The sequence below is a fragment of the Aspergillus chevalieri genome, chromosome 5 (assembly GCF_016861735.1).
Source record: "Aspergillus chevalieri M1 DNA, chromosome 5, nearly complete sequence".
NCBI lineage: Eukaryota > Fungi > Ascomycota > Eurotiomycetes > Eurotiales > Aspergillaceae > Aspergillus > Aspergillus chevalieri.
In genome coordinates, this window is record NC_057366.1 from 1,903,808 (window position 1) to 1,921,463 (window position 17,656).

The 17,656-nt window shown below is 49.6% G+C and overlaps 8 protein-coding genes across 8 annotated transcripts; 4 read left to right on the forward strand and 4 right to left on the reverse strand.

The window, feature by feature from the left end:
- Positions 1–2,701: 2,701 nt before the first annotated feature.
- Positions 2,702–4,701, reverse strand: ACHE_50666A (putative amino acid permease; the record flags this gene model as incomplete). The annotated part of the gene is made up of 5 exons (XM_043280407.1): positions 2,702–3,971; positions 4,120–4,280; positions 4,343–4,349; positions 4,412–4,472; positions 4,524–4,701. 5 exons carry the CDS (start codon positions 4,699–4,701, stop codon positions 2,702–2,704), a joined length of 1,677 nt encoding a protein of 558 aa, XP_043137990.1.
- Positions 4,702–5,280: 579 nt separating this feature from the next.
- On the reverse strand, positions 5,281–6,634 carry ACHE_50667A (aromatic alcohol reductase; the record flags this gene model as incomplete). Its single annotated transcript, XM_043280410.1, has 4 exons — positions 5,281–5,661; positions 5,719–6,045; positions 6,157–6,441; positions 6,548–6,634. 4 exons carry the CDS (start codon positions 6,632–6,634, stop codon positions 5,281–5,283), a joined length of 1,080 nt encoding a protein of 359 aa, XP_043137991.1.
- Positions 6,635–9,283: 2,649 nt separating this feature from the next.
- On the forward strand, positions 9,284–9,964 carry ACHE_50668S (putative MFS allantoate transporter; the record flags this gene model as incomplete). Its single annotated transcript, XM_043280411.1, has 3 exons — positions 9,284–9,646; positions 9,694–9,841; positions 9,897–9,964. 3 exons carry the CDS (start codon positions 9,284–9,286, stop codon positions 9,962–9,964), a joined length of 579 nt encoding a protein of 192 aa, XP_043137992.1.
- Positions 9,965–9,986: 22 nt separating this feature from the next.
- On the forward strand, positions 9,987–11,370 carry ACHE_50669S (uncharacterized protein; the record flags this gene model as incomplete). Its single annotated transcript, XM_043280412.1, has 6 exons — positions 9,987–10,240; positions 10,288–10,505; positions 10,567–10,655; positions 10,708–11,042; positions 11,099–11,296; positions 11,352–11,370. 6 exons carry the CDS (start codon positions 9,987–9,989, stop codon positions 11,368–11,370), a joined length of 1,113 nt encoding a protein of 370 aa, XP_043137993.1.
- A 188-nt stretch (positions 11,371–11,558) lies between these two features.
- ACHE_50670A (mitochondrial 54S ribosomal protein bL19m) lies at positions 11,559–12,359 on the reverse strand (the record flags this gene model as incomplete). The annotated part of the gene is made up of 3 exons (XM_043280413.1): positions 11,559–11,655; positions 11,723–12,104; positions 12,170–12,359. 3 exons carry the CDS (start codon positions 12,357–12,359, stop codon positions 11,559–11,561), a joined length of 669 nt encoding a protein of 222 aa, XP_043137994.1.
- Positions 12,360–12,645: 286 nt separating this feature from the next.
- On the forward strand, positions 12,646–13,814 carry ACHE_50671S (uncharacterized protein; the record flags this gene model as incomplete). Its single annotated transcript, XM_043280414.1, has 2 exons — positions 12,646–12,748; positions 12,811–13,814. The coding sequence occupies 2 exons, from the start codon at positions 12,646–12,648 to the stop codon at positions 13,812–13,814; spliced, it is 1,107 nt and encodes a 368-aa protein (XP_043137995.1).
- A 233-nt stretch (positions 13,815–14,047) lies between these two features.
- ACHE_50672A (uncharacterized protein) lies at positions 14,048–15,915 on the reverse strand (the record flags this gene model as incomplete). Its single annotated transcript, XM_043280415.1, has 4 exons — positions 14,048–14,143; positions 14,203–14,877; positions 14,928–15,316; positions 15,375–15,915. The coding sequence occupies 4 exons, from the start codon at positions 15,913–15,915 to the stop codon at positions 14,048–14,050; spliced, it is 1,701 nt and encodes a 566-aa protein (XP_043137996.1).
- A 576-nt stretch (positions 15,916–16,491) lies between these two features.
- On the forward strand, positions 16,492–17,480 carry ACHE_50673S (uncharacterized protein; the record flags this gene model as incomplete). The annotated part of the gene is made up of 2 exons (XM_043280416.1): positions 16,492–16,712; positions 16,778–17,480. 2 exons carry the CDS (start codon positions 16,492–16,494, stop codon positions 17,478–17,480), a joined length of 924 nt encoding a protein of 307 aa, XP_043137997.1.
- Positions 17,481–17,656: the final 176 nt, after the last annotated feature.

The window sequence follows — 17,656 nt, forward strand, 5'->3', positions numbered from 1 at the left end:
ACCTGCCTCAGTAAAGCGGACAATCCCCTCAATATCGTTAGCAACTCACTGCTCCAGCCGTCGAACTTTGCGAGCCATCAACCCAGAACTATCATCAGCTGGGCGAAGTTTCTGTATCAAACTGCGACAGAGGATGTTGCTATTTGACTGCAGGACCTCTACAAAGTCACGATACGTTTTGAGTCAGCCACGAGGCTAGACTCTCGCGTAGTAAAGACGGCTGAGACGGCAGACGCAGATGTCGTGGTGGTCGTCTGGGTGCTGGCATAGTTAGTCTAAGAAATCGATCTGATCCGAACCGTCGATGAAACCGGCACGTCTTCTGTCTTGAGCGGATTCAGTCTCAATCTCATGATTGCTGGCTGATAAGGCTCGCACCAGCCCAACTCCAAAGAGAACACAACCACTTCGGAATGCTTGTCTGACTTGAAATCACCTGTCGCGGCATCCCAGGTCCATCGACTCGACCGCTCGGGTAGCAGCTTTCCTTCGTTGGCTATGTCCCGCGATCCACCTGCAGAAGTCGTCATATGTTTTAATTGAGATGCTATCACCAACCAGCATCCGGTCAAACGGGGCATCCCAGGCTCTCCCAATTCGCTCGAGTTTGTACCGATATCGTAGCGAGATAGAGGGTGGGACCGAGCGCTCAAGCGAGAAGGGTCTGTTACGAAGAAGTTCAACAACGATCTCCTCGCATTCCAGGTATCTGGCGCAAGATGTCTCACTCATGGCTTCTGTGTTGAATGTGGTTTTCATCTCCTGGCTGAGCATGTGGCCCACAACTGAGTCTTCGTATTTTGTTTCTGCTTCTATGAGCGATTCGACCGGTTCTGTTGCGTTCGATTCAAAAAAAAAAAAAAAAAACGCCTAGCCCACTGTCCTCCCGGGGTTCAATGTAGGACTTCGTAGTCGTTGAGAAACTGAACCGAGCATTGTTCTGCTCTAGAGGCACCGCATCGTATCGAAAAGACGGGGAATCAGGGGCTGTCAGTCGCTCGACGAAGCTGCCTTGGCCTCTTCCTGGACTTTGGAGATATGACCGTGACTGCTGCCGCTGTTACTTTTCGAGACAAATTGCGTAGGGTCTAATGTTCAGGTCGTATCATCGAGCGTAGGATAAGGGAATTCATCTTTGCCATTCTTGGATGGTGAATTAGGCATCGTGTGGTATTTGTTTTCATCGTCTGAATACCTCCGTTCTGTTGATCTGGGTAGGACTGGAGCTTGTTGGATCGTAGCCGGTGCCAGTGCTCGTGCTGGTGCGTGGTTGGATATCCGCCTTGGAGTTGAATCGCGTGGACTTGGGAAATCATGTAGCCATTGGTATAACCATTCCGTCTAAAGGGCGAAACCATCCCCTGATTCAACAGGTAGATCTCATCAGCAATCAACTTCACGAGATGCCTCAACCGCACATCCCTCTCCTCCGGAAGTCACTTCCTCCCAACCCCGTTCATCTACTTCCTCGACGCGATCCTCGTCGTCACATCCGACCTTTTCGCTCCCCAGAACCCACCACCATGTTGCCCACCACCAGCAAAAGAAGTCTGCGCAACAATCCACTCCTCGAAATTATTAAACAAATCTCCCACATCCATCTTGCGACTATAATACACCGTCTTAATCGCCGAATAGCACCGCCATCACAGCGACTGCTCCTGCTCGTTCCTCAACTCCGCCGAGACAGACGGAGAATAGACCTGCGGATTCGGGAGGTCGAGGGTGAATTGCTCATTGAGCGACTCGATTAGTTGGTGTAGTCCTTTGCCGCTTCGGATGGGCGTTGAAGGTGCTATGGCCCGTGGCCGTGACCATGGCAGGGTTGGTTGGTTGGCTGCTGGCTGGCACGGCCCGCAACGCAACCAAACAAAATAAATAACGAGATAGCTTGTTAATTGCCTGTGGTCTTGATTTAAACCATTTATACTTGTCTCAAATTGCTCATAATAATAATATCAACACAATGCAGAGTAATAAAAGAGAGCGTCATGTGGGATGGAGGGGAAACCCCCCATCAAAAGCGAGCATCATTGGCCGGTCAACAGATAGACTGGAGCCAACAATTGATTGAACTACATACCGTAAGCAGCTATGCTAGATACACAACATAGACCCCATTTAACTCACTCGTCAGCAAGAGAAAGTTTATCATGATCCCCCATGATCTCAGCTTTACTGAACTGCTCTCTCGTTTCCTTCTTGGATTTCTCAAATATCCAAGGGGAAGATCCAAGAGATCTTCTTGGAGCAAGGTAACGCATCGCCGTAGGTAGATATAACTGTCCGTACAAAGAACGACTTGAGAGAAAAGAGAAAACACATGCCCCCTTCTCATGGTCAACGGGATACAATCTTCGACGGCTTCCCGGCTATGCACGGAGTACTTCTTTTGGCCCTAGAAACTCGCGAGCCATATTGTGATGCCAGATATAAATAATCCGTGAGCTGAGAGTGAAACTGGACCGAACAGCTCAGCTGGCAGGCCAACTTTGCCAAAGTTACAGCTATTTGCGTTATTTACTACTAGTACTGTAACGATGCGGCCTTCCTGCCAGCCGCAGATTTCAAGTACTGGTAAACGATAATGCCTCAAGTCAAATAGAGTGAAGGATCGTTTATATCTTCCACTACTAGTATTGATATATCACGAGAACTAAATGACACGGGCCATAATTGAACAGCTCGTCTATAACCGACGTCAAAGCACCCAGAGTTTCACAAAGTGCTTCACCCGCTGCTTATGCCAATCGAACGTCTTCTCAACCCCCACACTCAAAGACCTAGAATCAGGTGCGTCAATGGGTGCTGCGTTATTGAAAAGACCTGCCTCAGCGGGGTCGACTTTCCTACACCGAGTGGTGGCTTTGTATCCGATGATGAGCGAGAAGTAGAGAGGAAGACCCAGATACGAGGTGATAAACGCCGTGTAGTCAACTCCGCTGTAATGACCAAAGACACTAAGGGTCCTGAACAGAATGATCATGACGCATGAGACGAGCGCAATCCATGATCCAAACTGCCCCAGCGGGGCTTTGAAGATCAAGATCTCTTCCGGAATTCTTTGCACTCTTCGAGCCTGCTCAAATGAAAGATGCGTAGCAAGAATGGAGACCCAGGTCAGAATACTGAGCATGGTGACGAGGTTCATGAAGTAGCGAAAGAGGAACTTGGAGTCGGCAAAAACATTCAAATAGGCCAACGTGGCCAAGCAGGAAGACAGACACAACCCAGATATAGGAATCCCTCGCCTATCTGTAAAAGACAGGCAAGCAGGGGCCTTTTTATCGAGAGACATCCGGTACAACGTTCCAGTCGCTACGTGGAGGCCAGAAGTAGCAGATGACAATGCAAACAGCAGAATGCAGGCATTGACGATGTGTGGAAGCACTGGAATGCCCGCCATTTGGATCGCCACGACAAAAGCTGACAAGGTATGGATGCCATTCTCCTTCGACTTGACCAAATTATGAAGGCCAAGTATTACCACGACGATGATACTCACAATGTTGAGCACCACGATCCGGTAGGAGGTCAACCTGATCGCACGCGCAGTGGTCTTGCGAGGGTCTTGTGTCTGTAAGATTGCCATCCCAATCATTTCACTGCCCAGGTAGGCGAGCGTTGCAGACGGCAGAGTATCACAAAAGGCATGAAGATACTCAGGCCAGTCGACACCTTTATGATGAACATTAGGATCATTCCAATCCAAAGATTCGGGGCTGCTCCCATCCGCAAAAACGGCGCACAGTATCACAAGTCCCAGCACCATGAGTATTTTGAAGGACGACAATACGACCTCATATGTCCCGAAGAACGGCGATGCGTAGTAATTCGCGCCAATGATGATAATCAAGAACGCAGTAATCCAAACCCCGACATTGACGCGCAGTCCATCCGCCCAGAACGAGATCAATGATGCAGCAGCTGTCAGTTGATTCGGGACAACGACGACGTATTTCAACCAGTATCTGTTCCGGATGTGTCAGAAGCCTCGTCCAGTTGAGTTGGTGTGGGCTATGGAATGGATTCACTTGTTCCGCATATGCGGAACAACTGACTCCAAGCCATGGTGAATCCCCAAGAAGTGTCAATAAATCAGTGGAATAGCTTACTCACATCCAACCAATCGCAAAGCCCAAGGCAGGATCACAAAATCGAACCGCATGGCCAGCCACTGTGGACTGGATTGGAGACCATGATGCCACTTCTCCAGTCGCACACAATACCAGGTAGACCACTACGCCGACAAACGTATAAGCAATAATTATGGGAACTGGCTGCAGCAATCAAAAGGTCAACCAAGACGTAGGGGTAGTAATGCGCGCAGGAAGAAACTGACTCCGGTACTAGAATGTTGTTAGCGCTGTTTGTATATTGCGATATCTTTTAACGCCCTACTAGCCCTTACCCTGTTGTCAAGCTGCGTTCTGGAAGGAGCATCAAACCGGTATGAATGGCTGCGCCGATAGCTGTACACCTTAGTCGATTGATTTCGTGGGCACTAGGTTAGAGGAACAGACTCATCATGGTGACCTGGTGTGGCTTCATCACCCCATACTTGTTCGCAGGCCGTGTCTCGCGGCTGAAATTCATCGGAAGGAGGTCATTTCTGCTTTGCGGTGTTTGATCGTCTTGTGATAAAGACTCGGCATTAACATTGCGCGTGGCTTGGGAACCATCCAACGAAGGATCCGACATGGTGAACGTTAACGTACAAATAGGGATGAATAGGGATAAATCGTAGTGACAAAACTGCTAAAGATAAATAAGAAGCAATCTAGGGAAACTGAGGCGTGTGCGTTCATATGGGAGAAGGAATAATCCATCAAGTAGAGGAGTCTCGAAACAAGAATAGGATGGGGAGGCGACCCTTTGCGGAAAGAGCAACCTCTGTACATTGCATGTAATAATACCCGTAACCACCACACGGCGGGAAATCACCTTGAGTACTGAAGAATACAGGGAACGATGGTCAACGTGCATAGAAGAAAATCTAGTATTCTCTTTGACACGGATATGGAGAGCTGATAAAGATATTGGGAATCCTCTCGGACCAAATGAATAAAGTGACACAAACGCCCCGAATAGTCTAAGATATCATCGAAAACAGAAAGTAGAAGAGAATGGAAAACAGAATGAAAAGTCATCTTCTTCAGACGAGGAAGCAAACGCAGCCTGTTCTTCCTCAGACAAAAAAGACTCATAAATACATCATATTTGCGAAAAGGGGATAAAAGAAACCCATGATCGACGAACGGCTATTCCTGGAACGAAGTTCTATCTGGACATGTAGAGGGAATCACTAGATTCGGTTCGAGGGAAGATGCGGGTGTATAGAGAGTCGCTCGACTCGGATCGAGGGAATGCGCGCTGGTGGGCTCTGGAGATGATCCGATCGGTGTAGACACCCTTGGCCGTACCGCCAACGACGGTCTGGAGGTAATCCTTGAAATCGGTGGGTTGGAAGTCGGGGTAGAGTTCCTTGGAGGTCAAGTAACCCAAGTACTTGGCAAAGTCGGGGGTGTTGTCACCGCGGAGACCCCACGACAATTGGTATTCGGCGAGGTAGCGTGGGATGAACTTGACAGGGTCGAAGGGGTATGTTTCACTGGACTGTCTGGCTGCGAGAACCCGATTGTAGACCATTTCCTCCGATATCTGGGATCAAAGATTAGTTTCAAGCTCGAGTCACCGATACAGAGTCCTGCAACTTACGTAGTTGCGGTTAATCTTCTCCTCACTAATCTCCTCGAGAAGGTCGTAGATCTGGTTCTGGGTGACAACAGTGTTGTAGGCAAAAACCATCTTGTTCAAAGTGCGGTTATCGAGGATGATGCGGGCCATGTAGCGACCAATGTCTCTCAGGTCTGTGATGGCGGTCGGAGTATCACCGTCGCCCACGAGTTCATTGTTGGCTGTGGTCATGGCGTAGTCGACCCGGCCAGATTCGAGACGAGGGTAGGAGAGCTGGTACCACCAGCCGACATCGACGATGGTGTAGGGCAGGTAGAGTTGCTTAATGTGATTGTAGACAGTTTCTTTCTGTAAGGACCCGAAACGTTAACATATGATGTCATTTTCGCTCCGGTCATTGCGGGAGACCGAGATAGCAGTGAACATGAAGATAGGAAGAGTGCAACCGAACGGACGTACCTCATCTCTCAGCCACATGATTCCACCGGGAGGGGCGACCGTGATGAAGCCGCAGGGAACGAAACGCTTGACGCCAACCTTCTTTGCGGCTTTGGCGACGGGGATCTGGTCTTGCTGCTCAGCCGGGCCGACACAGCTGATGACAACGTCGATACCCTGAAGGGCATTGGCGAGGGTCTCCTCGGAGCCCTTGAGGTCGCATTTGCGGATCTGGACACCTCGTTCCTGCAGAGAGACGATGGCCGGTTTCTGGACGGATCGGGGGCGGACGAGTGCGTAAAGTTCCTATAGGACGAATATGGTCAGTTCGTTTAAAAATCTATAATCTTTGTTCTCTCCAAGTTCTTCTTCTTGTGTAGAATGTCAAAAGGGCGTGCGTGGGGTGTCATACAAAAACCGGGTTCTCCAGCAGACCGTTGGCGATGGAACCACCAGTTTCACCGGCGGCACCGACGAGCAAAACTCTTGTCCGCGACATTATGAGCAGGAGGGAAGGAGGCTAAATTGTTGTGTTGAAGGTGGGAAGCAAATAGTAGAAAAAGGTGGGGGGTAAGGTGGAAGGGAGGACTGAGAGGGGGAGAGAAGAGAATAGAGAGAGTAGTTGGGTTGGTGGCGGTTAAGGTGGTGGTGGTAGTGGGTAGTGTGAAAGAGGAAAGAAGAGGAAAGAGAATGGAAGAAGGAGAGAAAACTCGTATGACCGGAGCGGTAGTGAAGCCAGGACCGGCGGCGACGTTATAAATGGGTTGTTTGGTGTCCTTTCTCTCTACTCCGTACAGCATTAATATTCAGACTACTGTCTCCCAAGGATGACCCTCTCCACTTGAAGCCGGGCAGTGGGTCTGGGTTGGGTTTTGCAGGTGAAATGCTATGATTTATATTTGCACTATTATTCTCTATTATAACCATAACTACTGTAGTACTATAGTAAAAGTTCTTCAATGGCACTGTTTAGATAATGGCCAGTATCAGTCCAGATTCACTCCTTCTTTCTCATCAATAATAGTGCCATTATCTTGTCGGTGACTCGAACCAGAGACCAACGCTGGTTACGTCATGGCTGTTCACGTTTTCCTGGTCAGTCTGTCTTCAACAGGAAAATGAACAGAAGGTTGAATGGAAGCCTCTAGATCATAATGACCAAAGGTAGTATTGGGTCATGCCATCATAGGCCACAGTCCGTATCGTCATGTTCTTATACTTAGTACACATCCTCGGAGGACTCTGCTGCGAACATCCAACAATACATCAATGGGTTTAGAATCCTCCGACCGATCAGTCTTATTAAATAAGCCCATTCTAACTGCTCCGTGTCTTTACTATGTTGTACTCCGTAGTCTCTACAAAAGCGCTCCACGTCACGATCTTCAGATCGGCAACTGGACAGGGCAGGATGTAACCGTGTGGCAATTGGGAGAGAGGCATTGCCACTAGCCGGAGTACAGACTGCTTTGAAGAGCACAGCATGAAGGATTCTTGCAGGCGCAATCACGAGGGGTTGCTGTACGTTGGAACACTGCTGTCTGCTGATGGGGCACGTGAAACAGCCACTATGGAGTACAGAGTACAGAGCCCATATGGAGTACTCCATACACTGAGCCCGTCTAAACCAGCTAGCATCGATTATAGTTATCCTACCAGAACTATCATCACTCGTCACCCAGTATCCTCAGATTCTTTGTCCAGAACACCCTCTAATCCCAATAGCGGACAAAGTGGTGCCTCTCTGACCAAAAGAGGATACTCCGGTCTCTTCCGCCAATGGGAGGTTGCATCGGGGAAAGTCGGTGTACAGTACAGTCCTCTCTATTCTCTCATACCCATACTACTCCTTACTCCGTACGGAGTACAGCTCTATGCACTGTCAACCCCGCCTGCTTGAGATGTATTCCTGAAGCATTCAGTACGGGGTATGCAATATGCCACCTCCATCAACAGCTACGCCAATACAGTAATACTAACCCTTGGAGCCACCACGCATAAATAAACTCAACAAAGCATTTCTTAACTATCGGATTCCCCTGCTCTGCTACCCGAATCATTGGCCAATAATGGTGGTTGACTGTAGGCTGACTGTTAGGGACAAGAGTTTCTCCAATCCGTTCCTGGCGTCGTGATACATTCCAATGAAGAGCCTGGTCCGTGCTGTTTCAGGCAACTTGCAGGCAACTTGCTTAGTCTTAAAGGGCAGTACGAAGTACTTGTAGATGCCGTGCTTGTCCCTGGATTCCAAAGGTCGTGTATGGTGTGGAGAGCGTTCCTGTCCTGCGTATCGGGTGCACCCTAATTAAAAATCAAAGATTACATGGTTAGAATTAGAGACCACTGGGAACAACATATTGAATGGATGGATGAATAATCTAAAGCAATGATATCTATACCTACGTGAAAAAGGTTAAACATCATCCTATGCTGGATACTCACACTGTAAGATATGCAATGCTGCTCAATTGCACAGATATACATTCTAGTGGATTTATCACAATAATTAACATCGATAAACGTGGGCATACCATAATTCTACCGAATTCCAGACGTTACCGTGATACTGAAGGTGTCATTAGATCGCTTCCCCAGATTTTCTTCCCCGGACTGTATGATGCTCCACGCCGCTTGTCTGTTTTGGGAATTGCTGCCTGTATGCCTCAGGTCCTCTTGTTTTCGACCACAACACCCCACTATTCTCAGACGGCGGGATTACTACTATCAATTCGTCTCGTGCCGACGTGCTTACACTCTAATGTACACTGACCAGGATCACCTGCTAATCCAATCAGGCATTTATCAAATCTCATCGGCCTTTCGCCGAACCCTATCCTCCCTCGTCTCTCGTCTATCGGATGCAGAGCGAGCCTGACTACAGAATCAAGCATGCACGATGTCAAAGAAATCAATGATCGAATCAACTGCTCGAATTTACAAGAAAAAAGCGGAACAGCATGTTCCGCTGTCGCTCTCTGACTAGCAAAAGCGCCTGAGCTAAGATACTTCCCCGCAGATTGTCACATCCAAGATCCGGGGTTGGAAACTCTGTTTCGAGCTTTCGCTGGTATCTGCGCGGGGAATTAGACGACATGGTTACAGCGGACATCTACCGGTGCTCTTATTACTAGGAGGCTGGGGCATAATAATGGCCTGTCTCTCTCTTTCCTCGAAGTGGTCGTCTCATCCCTCTTCCGTTCGTCGCTACTTGAGGTACCGCGACATCTACCGCTGGGTTGAAATAGACAAAATGGGTGATGCCAAGTCAGATCTCGACTCCAAAACTAATGCCGCGGAGACACCTACTATCGAACATGAGGAGTCCGCTCAGGAATCGAAATGGAAGACGGCAAAGCCAGCCGATGGCGATGTCGCCATGGCACTGTTCAGTGACCCAACCGACCTCCATGAAGACGTTGATCCGGTTGAAATGAGAAAGCTGATATGGAAGATTGATTTCATGATCTTGCCGTATCTTGCCGTCTGCTATGCGTTCTTCTACATTGACAAGGTGAATCTGAAATTGATCCAAGCCATTGGGGTTTGCTGACTGTTTAGACAACTCTGAGTTATGCGGCCATTTTTGGCATTGTCGACGATCTCAATCTACACGGTACACAGTATAGCTGGCTCAGCAGTGTTTTCTACATTGGGTTCTTGATTTGGGCGTTTCCTACGAACTTTCTTATGCAGCGCTTGCCCATAGGTATCTCTAGTCCACGTTGCTCATTAGAATACCACTAACATAACATCGCTACTAGGAAAATATCTCGGTGTGAACATCTTCATGTGGTGCGTTAATCGTCGGATTCCCGCACATGTCAACTAACAGAGGCAGGGGCGTCTTTCTCATGATTCAAGCCGCATGCAACGATTTCAAAGCCCTTGCCGTCCTTCGAGCCTTGGGAGGAGCTGCAGAAGCTTGCGCGGACCCGGCTTTTATGCTCATCACGAGTATGTGGTACACGCGACGAGAACAACCAGTTCGAATGGGATTGTGGTATACTGCCAATGGACTTGGGATTGCGCTTGGTGGCCTGCTCGGGTATGGCATTGGAAACATAAAAGGTGCTCTTCCTTCGTGGAAGTACGAGTTTATCGTGATGTACGTTGACCTAAGTTTTGTGACGAAAGACATACTGACAAGCGCAGTGGCTCCCTCTGTTCCGCATGGGGAATCGTCATGTTTATCTTCCTTCCGGATTCGCCCGTCACTGCACCGGGCCTCAACCAGAGACAACGTCGAATGGCCGTTGAGCGATTGAAAGAAAACCAGACAGGTATCGAGAACAAGCATCTCAAGCCGCGACAAGTGCTCGAAGCATTCTTAGACTACAAGCTCTACATTTTCTTTCTCTTGGGTGTCGTCTGTATGTGATTTTCAATACCTGCCCCTTAATAACCGGTAATCATTCTAACTAATCCGACCAGGCAATATCCCAAACGGCGGAATCTCCAACTTCGGAACGATCATCATCCAAGGCTTCGGTTTCTCAACCCTAGTTACCACACTGATGCAGGTACATTTTTTCAACTCCCTTCGACGACAGGCCATACTAATCTGATGAATAGATCCCCTATGGCGTTCTAATCGCCCTCTCTATCCTCGCATGCGTCTACTTCAACGATAGATTCGAGAACCGACGCTGCGTCTTTATTCTCATCTTCCTCCTTCCCAACATCGCTGGTTCATTCGGTCTGCGCTTCGTATCGGTGGAGCAGAAAGTCGGCCGCTTGATTTGTTACTACTTGACGGGGCCGTATAACGCGGCTTTCGTTATGATTCTGAGTATGCAGGTTGCAAACACGGCAGGCCACACCAAAAAGGTCGTCACCAACGCAGTCCTGTTCCTCGGATATTGCGCAGGGAACCTCGCAGGTCCATTTTTCTACAAAGATTCTCAAAAGTACGTCTCTTTCCATATTTATCCTCCCCAAAACATCTATGCTCACAACGAAATAGACCTCTATACGAACTAGGCATCTGGTCCATGATCGTCTCCCACCTGATCGAAGTCGTCCTCATTACAGCCCTGGGTTTCCTCCTTCGCTGGGAGAATCAAAAACGGGATCGCATTCAATCACAGATGGAAGGTGGTTTGGAAGGGAGAGATTTGGATGCCACTGCATTTTTGGATTTGACGGATCGGGAGAATTTGAAGTACGTCCCTTTTTATCCTGTTGGTTGTTGAGATAACCGCGCTAACGGGTTTTAGTTTCCGATATATATATTGATGGAAATGGTTGTTGTCTGTCTATATTGCTTTGTGCCATGAACAATGTTGTTATATCTCGACTTACCCAAGTTTACTTCAAAATGCATAATTCGTGAACAGAAGCCATTCAACTATATTCATAGAACATGAGAGAAGACACACGCAGTATTATACAATCAAAGAATCCGAATTCCACACCAACCACAATCACCGTCTCTCCCGTCTCTGACCCGTAAGAGCCGACTTCTTCTTGAGATAGTTCGATACGATGTTCTCCACGCTTCTCATATCGTGTCTGGGTTGTCTGTAGTAAAGCAATTAGCAACAAATCCTTTAATCCAAACCCATCTTCACCAAAAACCAAAACATACCTCATGTAATACAACCTCGCCCTTCTCTTCCTCTTCTCCGACCTCTGCACAATCTCCACACTCTGCATCTCAGGACTAAACACCTTCACCCACATCTCAACACCGACCCTCGTCAACTCATTCCGCAACAAAAACGCAGTGTCCACCCCGCGCAGCCGGATACTCAAACACACGCCCGAAAACGGGTCTCCGTTCTTGAACGTCACGCGCAGGATGTCGCCCGGTTTCACACTGCGGGGATTTCGGCGGTAGTCGAAAAGGGCCTTGCGCTCGCCTGTTGGATCGAGGGTTGAGAGCTGGGATTGGGTTACGGCGGAGATGGGGTCTTTGCAGGTGTTGCGGGTGCTGGTGGGTGGGGGGTAAACTTTGAGTCTCTTGGGGGCTGTTCGGAGGTCAACCGTTAGTATACTCAATTGTACGGCGGTATTAAGTCTGGCAATGGCATACCTTGATCAGGACGCAGTTGAGTTGGTAATTGCGACATGAACGTCTTGGGCAGTTTGCTCGGAAGAGGTGCTGCGTCTGGCTTCGGGGTGTAGGCTGTGGAGATTGTCCGATGGCCCAGTATCGATTTGGGGGTCTTCAGCAGCGGCCGTAAGCAGCCCAGCTGCCGCATGATGGGTGATATGCTCGCCATGGCTTGTCGTGTCTGACGATTGTTTGAAATAATTGAGGGCCGAAGGGAAATATCTTGAGGGCGGAGTATTATCCGCTCCGGCAGAATTATCGCCGCCAAGCCTTGAGTTTCCTGTTCGGGCCAACCTCTCATCATCCAGGAACTTTTTTCTTTTCGCTGTACCAGAAACGATTTGACGAATTCACACCCACGCTCTTCTTTTCTTGCCGTGCGGCGTCAATTCGAGGGCGAGACTGCGCTGCTTTTAATCGACGGACGAAAAAGTTACAACCCCGCGTTATCCAACATGGCCCAACGAGCCGTTGGCAGGCTCTTCCGCGGCCAGAGTTCCGGCTCTCTGCGTCCATCAGTTGGTTCTTTTACACAAAGGCGCAATTACTCGCGTGATGGTAAGTTCCTCTGCATCTCTGGACCATTGCATCAATGCTGAAGACTGGTAATGGTTGAAAAGCAATCCCGACCTTCCCCCCAACATCCTCTCCCGAACTCGACCAATCCCTCAATCGCTTCCGCGAAGAACTCTTCGTTCCCTTCGGCCTAAACGAACAACAGCGCAGACTGATGTTCCGCCAAAAATACGCAGACATCCTGGACGAAGAACCAGTGACCGTGAACATCGGCGCAAACGATGAACCCTTCCTCCTCCGACCCATGGACCCCATGATGAGGCCCGCAAATAAAGAAGCTATCGACACAATCGCCCTCATGAAGACGCCCAAGGATTTCCAAAATCTCGTCCCCTTTCTCACGGGTCTCCGCATGTCCCATCGGCACATCAAGTACGGCCGCTGGGAGTGGGTGATACGCCGGGCGAACCAGGCGGATGCGCTGGGTGTGATTCTGGAGTGTGCGAAGCAGGCTGATAAGACCGGGCTTTACTTGAAGAGGGCTACTATTGTTCAGCGGTTGTTCTTCGAGTTGCACCGCAAGGCTCAGCGTGGGGAGTTCCAGGACCCCGCTCTTTCCAAGGCGCTGCGTCTGGCTACCCAGGCCGTTACTCTTATGGAGTCTCCCGAGCACACCCAGATGGACCCCGAGGAGGACCCGAAGCGGAAACCCTCTGTGGTGGGTGTTCTGCTTGAGCTCCACGCTGCCCGCGCTCTGAGCCTGCTCGAAGGAAAGGACGCAGACGGCTCCGTCCGGACATATGCCCTGCGGCTGCTCGGCACCTGGGCCAATGGCAACTTCAAGAATCCCGCCAAGACATGGCCCGAGGTTGATATGAGATTGCAAGAAATTATTCCTATCTACAACGGTTTGAAGCTCGCATTGCAGGTGCCGGAGATTGCAGTAGACAAGTCGTTGAACAATGAGCTGAAGGGCCGCATGAACGAACTGAATATGACGATTGCAAGGAGTAAGCAGATGGCGCCGGAGAATGTCAAGCAAAGGCTCGAGCAGCAGCCGACGACGGGTTATGAGCAGGCCGTGCTTTTACATCAGGATCGAACTTGATTCTCGTGTCTTCTTTTGTTTAGATTTGTGTTCTCACTATGTATATTACCAGCCAAAATAACCTTACGTGTATTTGAGATATGTCTTCGGAAATGGTTGTCATTTTGATTTATATTCTTTTCGGCATGCACACAGCTGGCTGTGACAAAGCAGTATATGAAACCGAATCTGAGAAACAAATATGCTTAAATGTTGCTATATTCAAGAACAAACCATGGCAGAATGCATGCTATTTAAGAGACCAACTCGAGTGTGTTATCTTGACGGAATCGTCCCTGAGCGGGAAGAGTGGTCATCCCAGAAACGACAGCGGGGCCAGCGGCCGTAATCTGCAACATTAATTAGTTACAAGAGCGTATTGAAAATGGCACAAGATGGCTTGGCTTACCTGTCCCTCAACGACCCTGTCCTGCTGATCGTCAGCAGCGCTAGTCAGGAGAATCTCAGCACTGCTCAACGGGCTTCCGAAGTGGCTAGCTCCTTCAAAGCGTCTGTAGTCAAAGACGTTGGTCTGAGCGACTGCACCAGCAACGCCAGGACCGGTCAGGGCGTACACGACACGAGCACCAGTGAAAATCCTAAGGTCAGTCAATTGTTCGAAGGTCAAACGGATATCCTTGTCCGCGTCACAGCGGTGTGAGATGCAAATCAAGCGCAACTTGTCGAAAGAAAGTTCCGAGGTAGGACCCATGTTGCCAACCTGGTTGAGAAGACCGTGGGAGGGCATGTTTCCGGCATCCAACTTCCGGGCTTGGAACCAGTGAGTGATCGAGGAAATGAGGCCGGTGTGCGGCTTCATGACCTTGCTGTGGTAGTCGGACATGGTGCGGGACGAGGCGACGATGACGGTAGGGGACACTCCGACGGTAGCCAGGGCGAAGTCGACGCTTTCACCTGCAACGGAGTTGAGCGCAACCGATGCATTGGCGTAGAGTGCCCTTAAAACTTGGCACAGCGGGTAAGACCGAGAAAGGGAGTCGATGGACAGGACCAAGTCGTTGGAGTCGAACCGTTGGGTACGGGGCAGAGTAGAGTTAAGCGCACCGATGGCTGCTACCAAGTTCTACTCCGAGTCAGTCTTTTGGACATGTAGAAAATTAAGAACGCACTAACCTCTGGCTCAAAGTCAATGAACTTGCCCTCAGATGACGAAGACGGCCAAACAGTAGTCACGCCGGGGGACGGCGACTTAGGGTCGTAGGTGGGAACCTCAAGTCCAGCCAGATCCCTCTTCTCATCAACCAATTCGTGCCAGACAGTGACCGACAAGGTGTCTTTGACATCCGCGGGGACCTCGTTCCAATCCATATGGCGGCTTCCAAGCTTGGCAACCCAAATTACTTGAGAGAGCCGCTTGTTGCCCTTGGCTACAGTAGACAGGTCAAGGGCGCCAGCCTCAGCGATCAACGCCTCGGCTTGCACCTTCTGCAGATGAGTCGACAGGATTTGGGGCTCAAGGCTGTGAGGCACAATGACGACTTTGAAGCCATAGAAAGCACCAGCTATTTCATGACTTGTTAGTGCCAGAACAAAACGTAGGGCAACCGTCCAAGTACGAACCAAATATAGAAGCCAGAAGCTCGACCGAGTCAGTCAAACAAACAGCAACCGTTTTCGCATGTGCAGCCTGGAGATGGTGACCGATGACGTTGATTTCCTGGGTGATTTGGTCCAATGAATGTTCAATAGCCTTCCTTCCGAGCACCGTATAGATCTTGCTTTGCTTTCCGGAAAGCGACCCATCTTCGTTCACAGCACCGCGCACAGCAGTCTTCCAGACATCCCGCAGATCACCCTTTCGTCCAGCGCTCCATTTCGGGGTTCCGGGATCTCTGACATTAAGACCGGATCTCAACGGAAAGCCGTACGGTGTCTCTAAGCTCCGAAACGGTGCAGATTCCCCAGGTTGTCGCACAAAAGTTTCAGTAGATTGACGAGCAAGAAGAAATGGATGGATATCCGGGTCTTTCGATGTAATAAACGAGAAGATAAGGAAAGCAACAATGCTGCCTGCAATCACGGTCGAGTAGATATTCCAGTCAGCTAGCACATCGGCTATTAAAGCGTCCAGCTTCGCTAACAACGGCGTTTCCGAAGCCATTCTGCACGTGATCGGTTATTACCAATAGCCGGTATACATGTACAAGCGAAACGTATAGATTAACGGAATATATGTCCAAACTGATAGTAGAAATTCATAAGATGACAGCTAGGAGGGGCAGTTGCCTGTATAAACCCGAGGTGGAGCTTTAAGGCGGCTGAGGTCATCCGCCCCAGCGCTTGTATTTACCGCCCGAGGACCGGCAAAATCTGGCGGCAATGGCGTCTGTTGCAGTGAGTGACGGCGTGCGCATCACCAAAACAAGCACCTCCCACACGACCTCTACTAACTACCACTTCTTGCCGCGAACTGGCTCTTTCTTTTGAGTACTGCTAGCTATGGTCCTTGTCGATTTCAGGTAGGTTATCAATACAGACAAACCGTTCACACGTAAATGTAGCTACGTGTGTGCGAAACAAGGACAAAATTTCCACAGGTAAGTTCAGCGCAAGTTTCTTAATAGGTAAATGCTCGCTCTCTGGACCTACCTGTACAATGAGATCCCTGTGGCTTACATAGCTGGTATAGTTGTTTATTTTGCATTCTATTTGTTGTTCCCTGTCGTTTTGTAAATCAATGGCCTCGCAATCTCTTCCCTCGACCCCTCGACCAGGATCGACTCCTATTCCTACGCCGGACGAATCTCGCACTCCAGGCAAATGGCGCCATCCACATCTCAATGAAATTGTGCGGCGTCAAAACGCGGCTACTTTTGGCGATCATAATGTGAGAAGGCTTATTTGGAATGGAGCAGCTTTGCTTGCAACCTGGGTTTTTGGGGGCCCTTTCAAGTCATAGTGAGTGGTGATCACATGGGACCAATCTTTTGCTGAGATCGTCATGCTAACTGAGGACTCAATAGTGCATCTGGTCTACGCATTTTCAGCGACAGTCCCACTTACCCAGAACTCTCGTTGCTGGGCTTGCAGCTCTTCTTCGTTCTGAACATCTTTGTTGCATTATACCCCCTCTTCCGACCGAAGGATGACCTCGTCGATATTCCTCTTACCCCCACACAACGCTCACTCCTGGGACTGAATCCTTCCGCTTCGCATCATGCGTCACCGGGAACTACTTACGTTACCCCACCGAGATACCGCGTTTCTGCATCGCGCACGGCGAGCCCAGCTGGCAGAAGTGCGTCACCATTGTCGGCGGGTGCGAGCTTTTCGGCTTCGGCACAAGGAACTTCGTCGGGGCCGACATTTTCGCCTTCAACGAGCCCGTTACTCTACAAGGCAGTGTCGAATGGTGGCAGGGAGAGCACACGGAGGCCAAGCTTCAGTTCCTCACTCGGGCTTGGATCATCGGGATTTGGCGCCTCCGGATTGAATACCTCTGGGTTCAGTGCTTCAGGGCTTGGTGCCTCCGGGTTTGGTGCCTCCGGTTTTGATTCCTCGTTCGGCTCATCGTCTCCTTTCGGTCGGAGCTCTCTGAGAGAGTCGACTTTTGGACCTCCCGCAACCCCATCACCGATTGGGGGCAAGCGCGTGAATGTCGGCTTGAGCAACAAATGGTTGTATGAGAGGAGTAGGCGGCTGTCGACCAGCAACGGGGCGCTGTGAGTGTGATGGTTACTTTGCTTTGGAAGTGTTCTTCGTTATTGCACGCGGGGCGGGGTCAGGCGTAAATTGTGTGTTCTGTATTCTTTTTCAGAGAGACCATTATTTCATGTTTCGGATTAGCGACTAGAAATCAATGAAATTAAGCATCTTCAGCAATGAAAAAAGTACGTTGATTT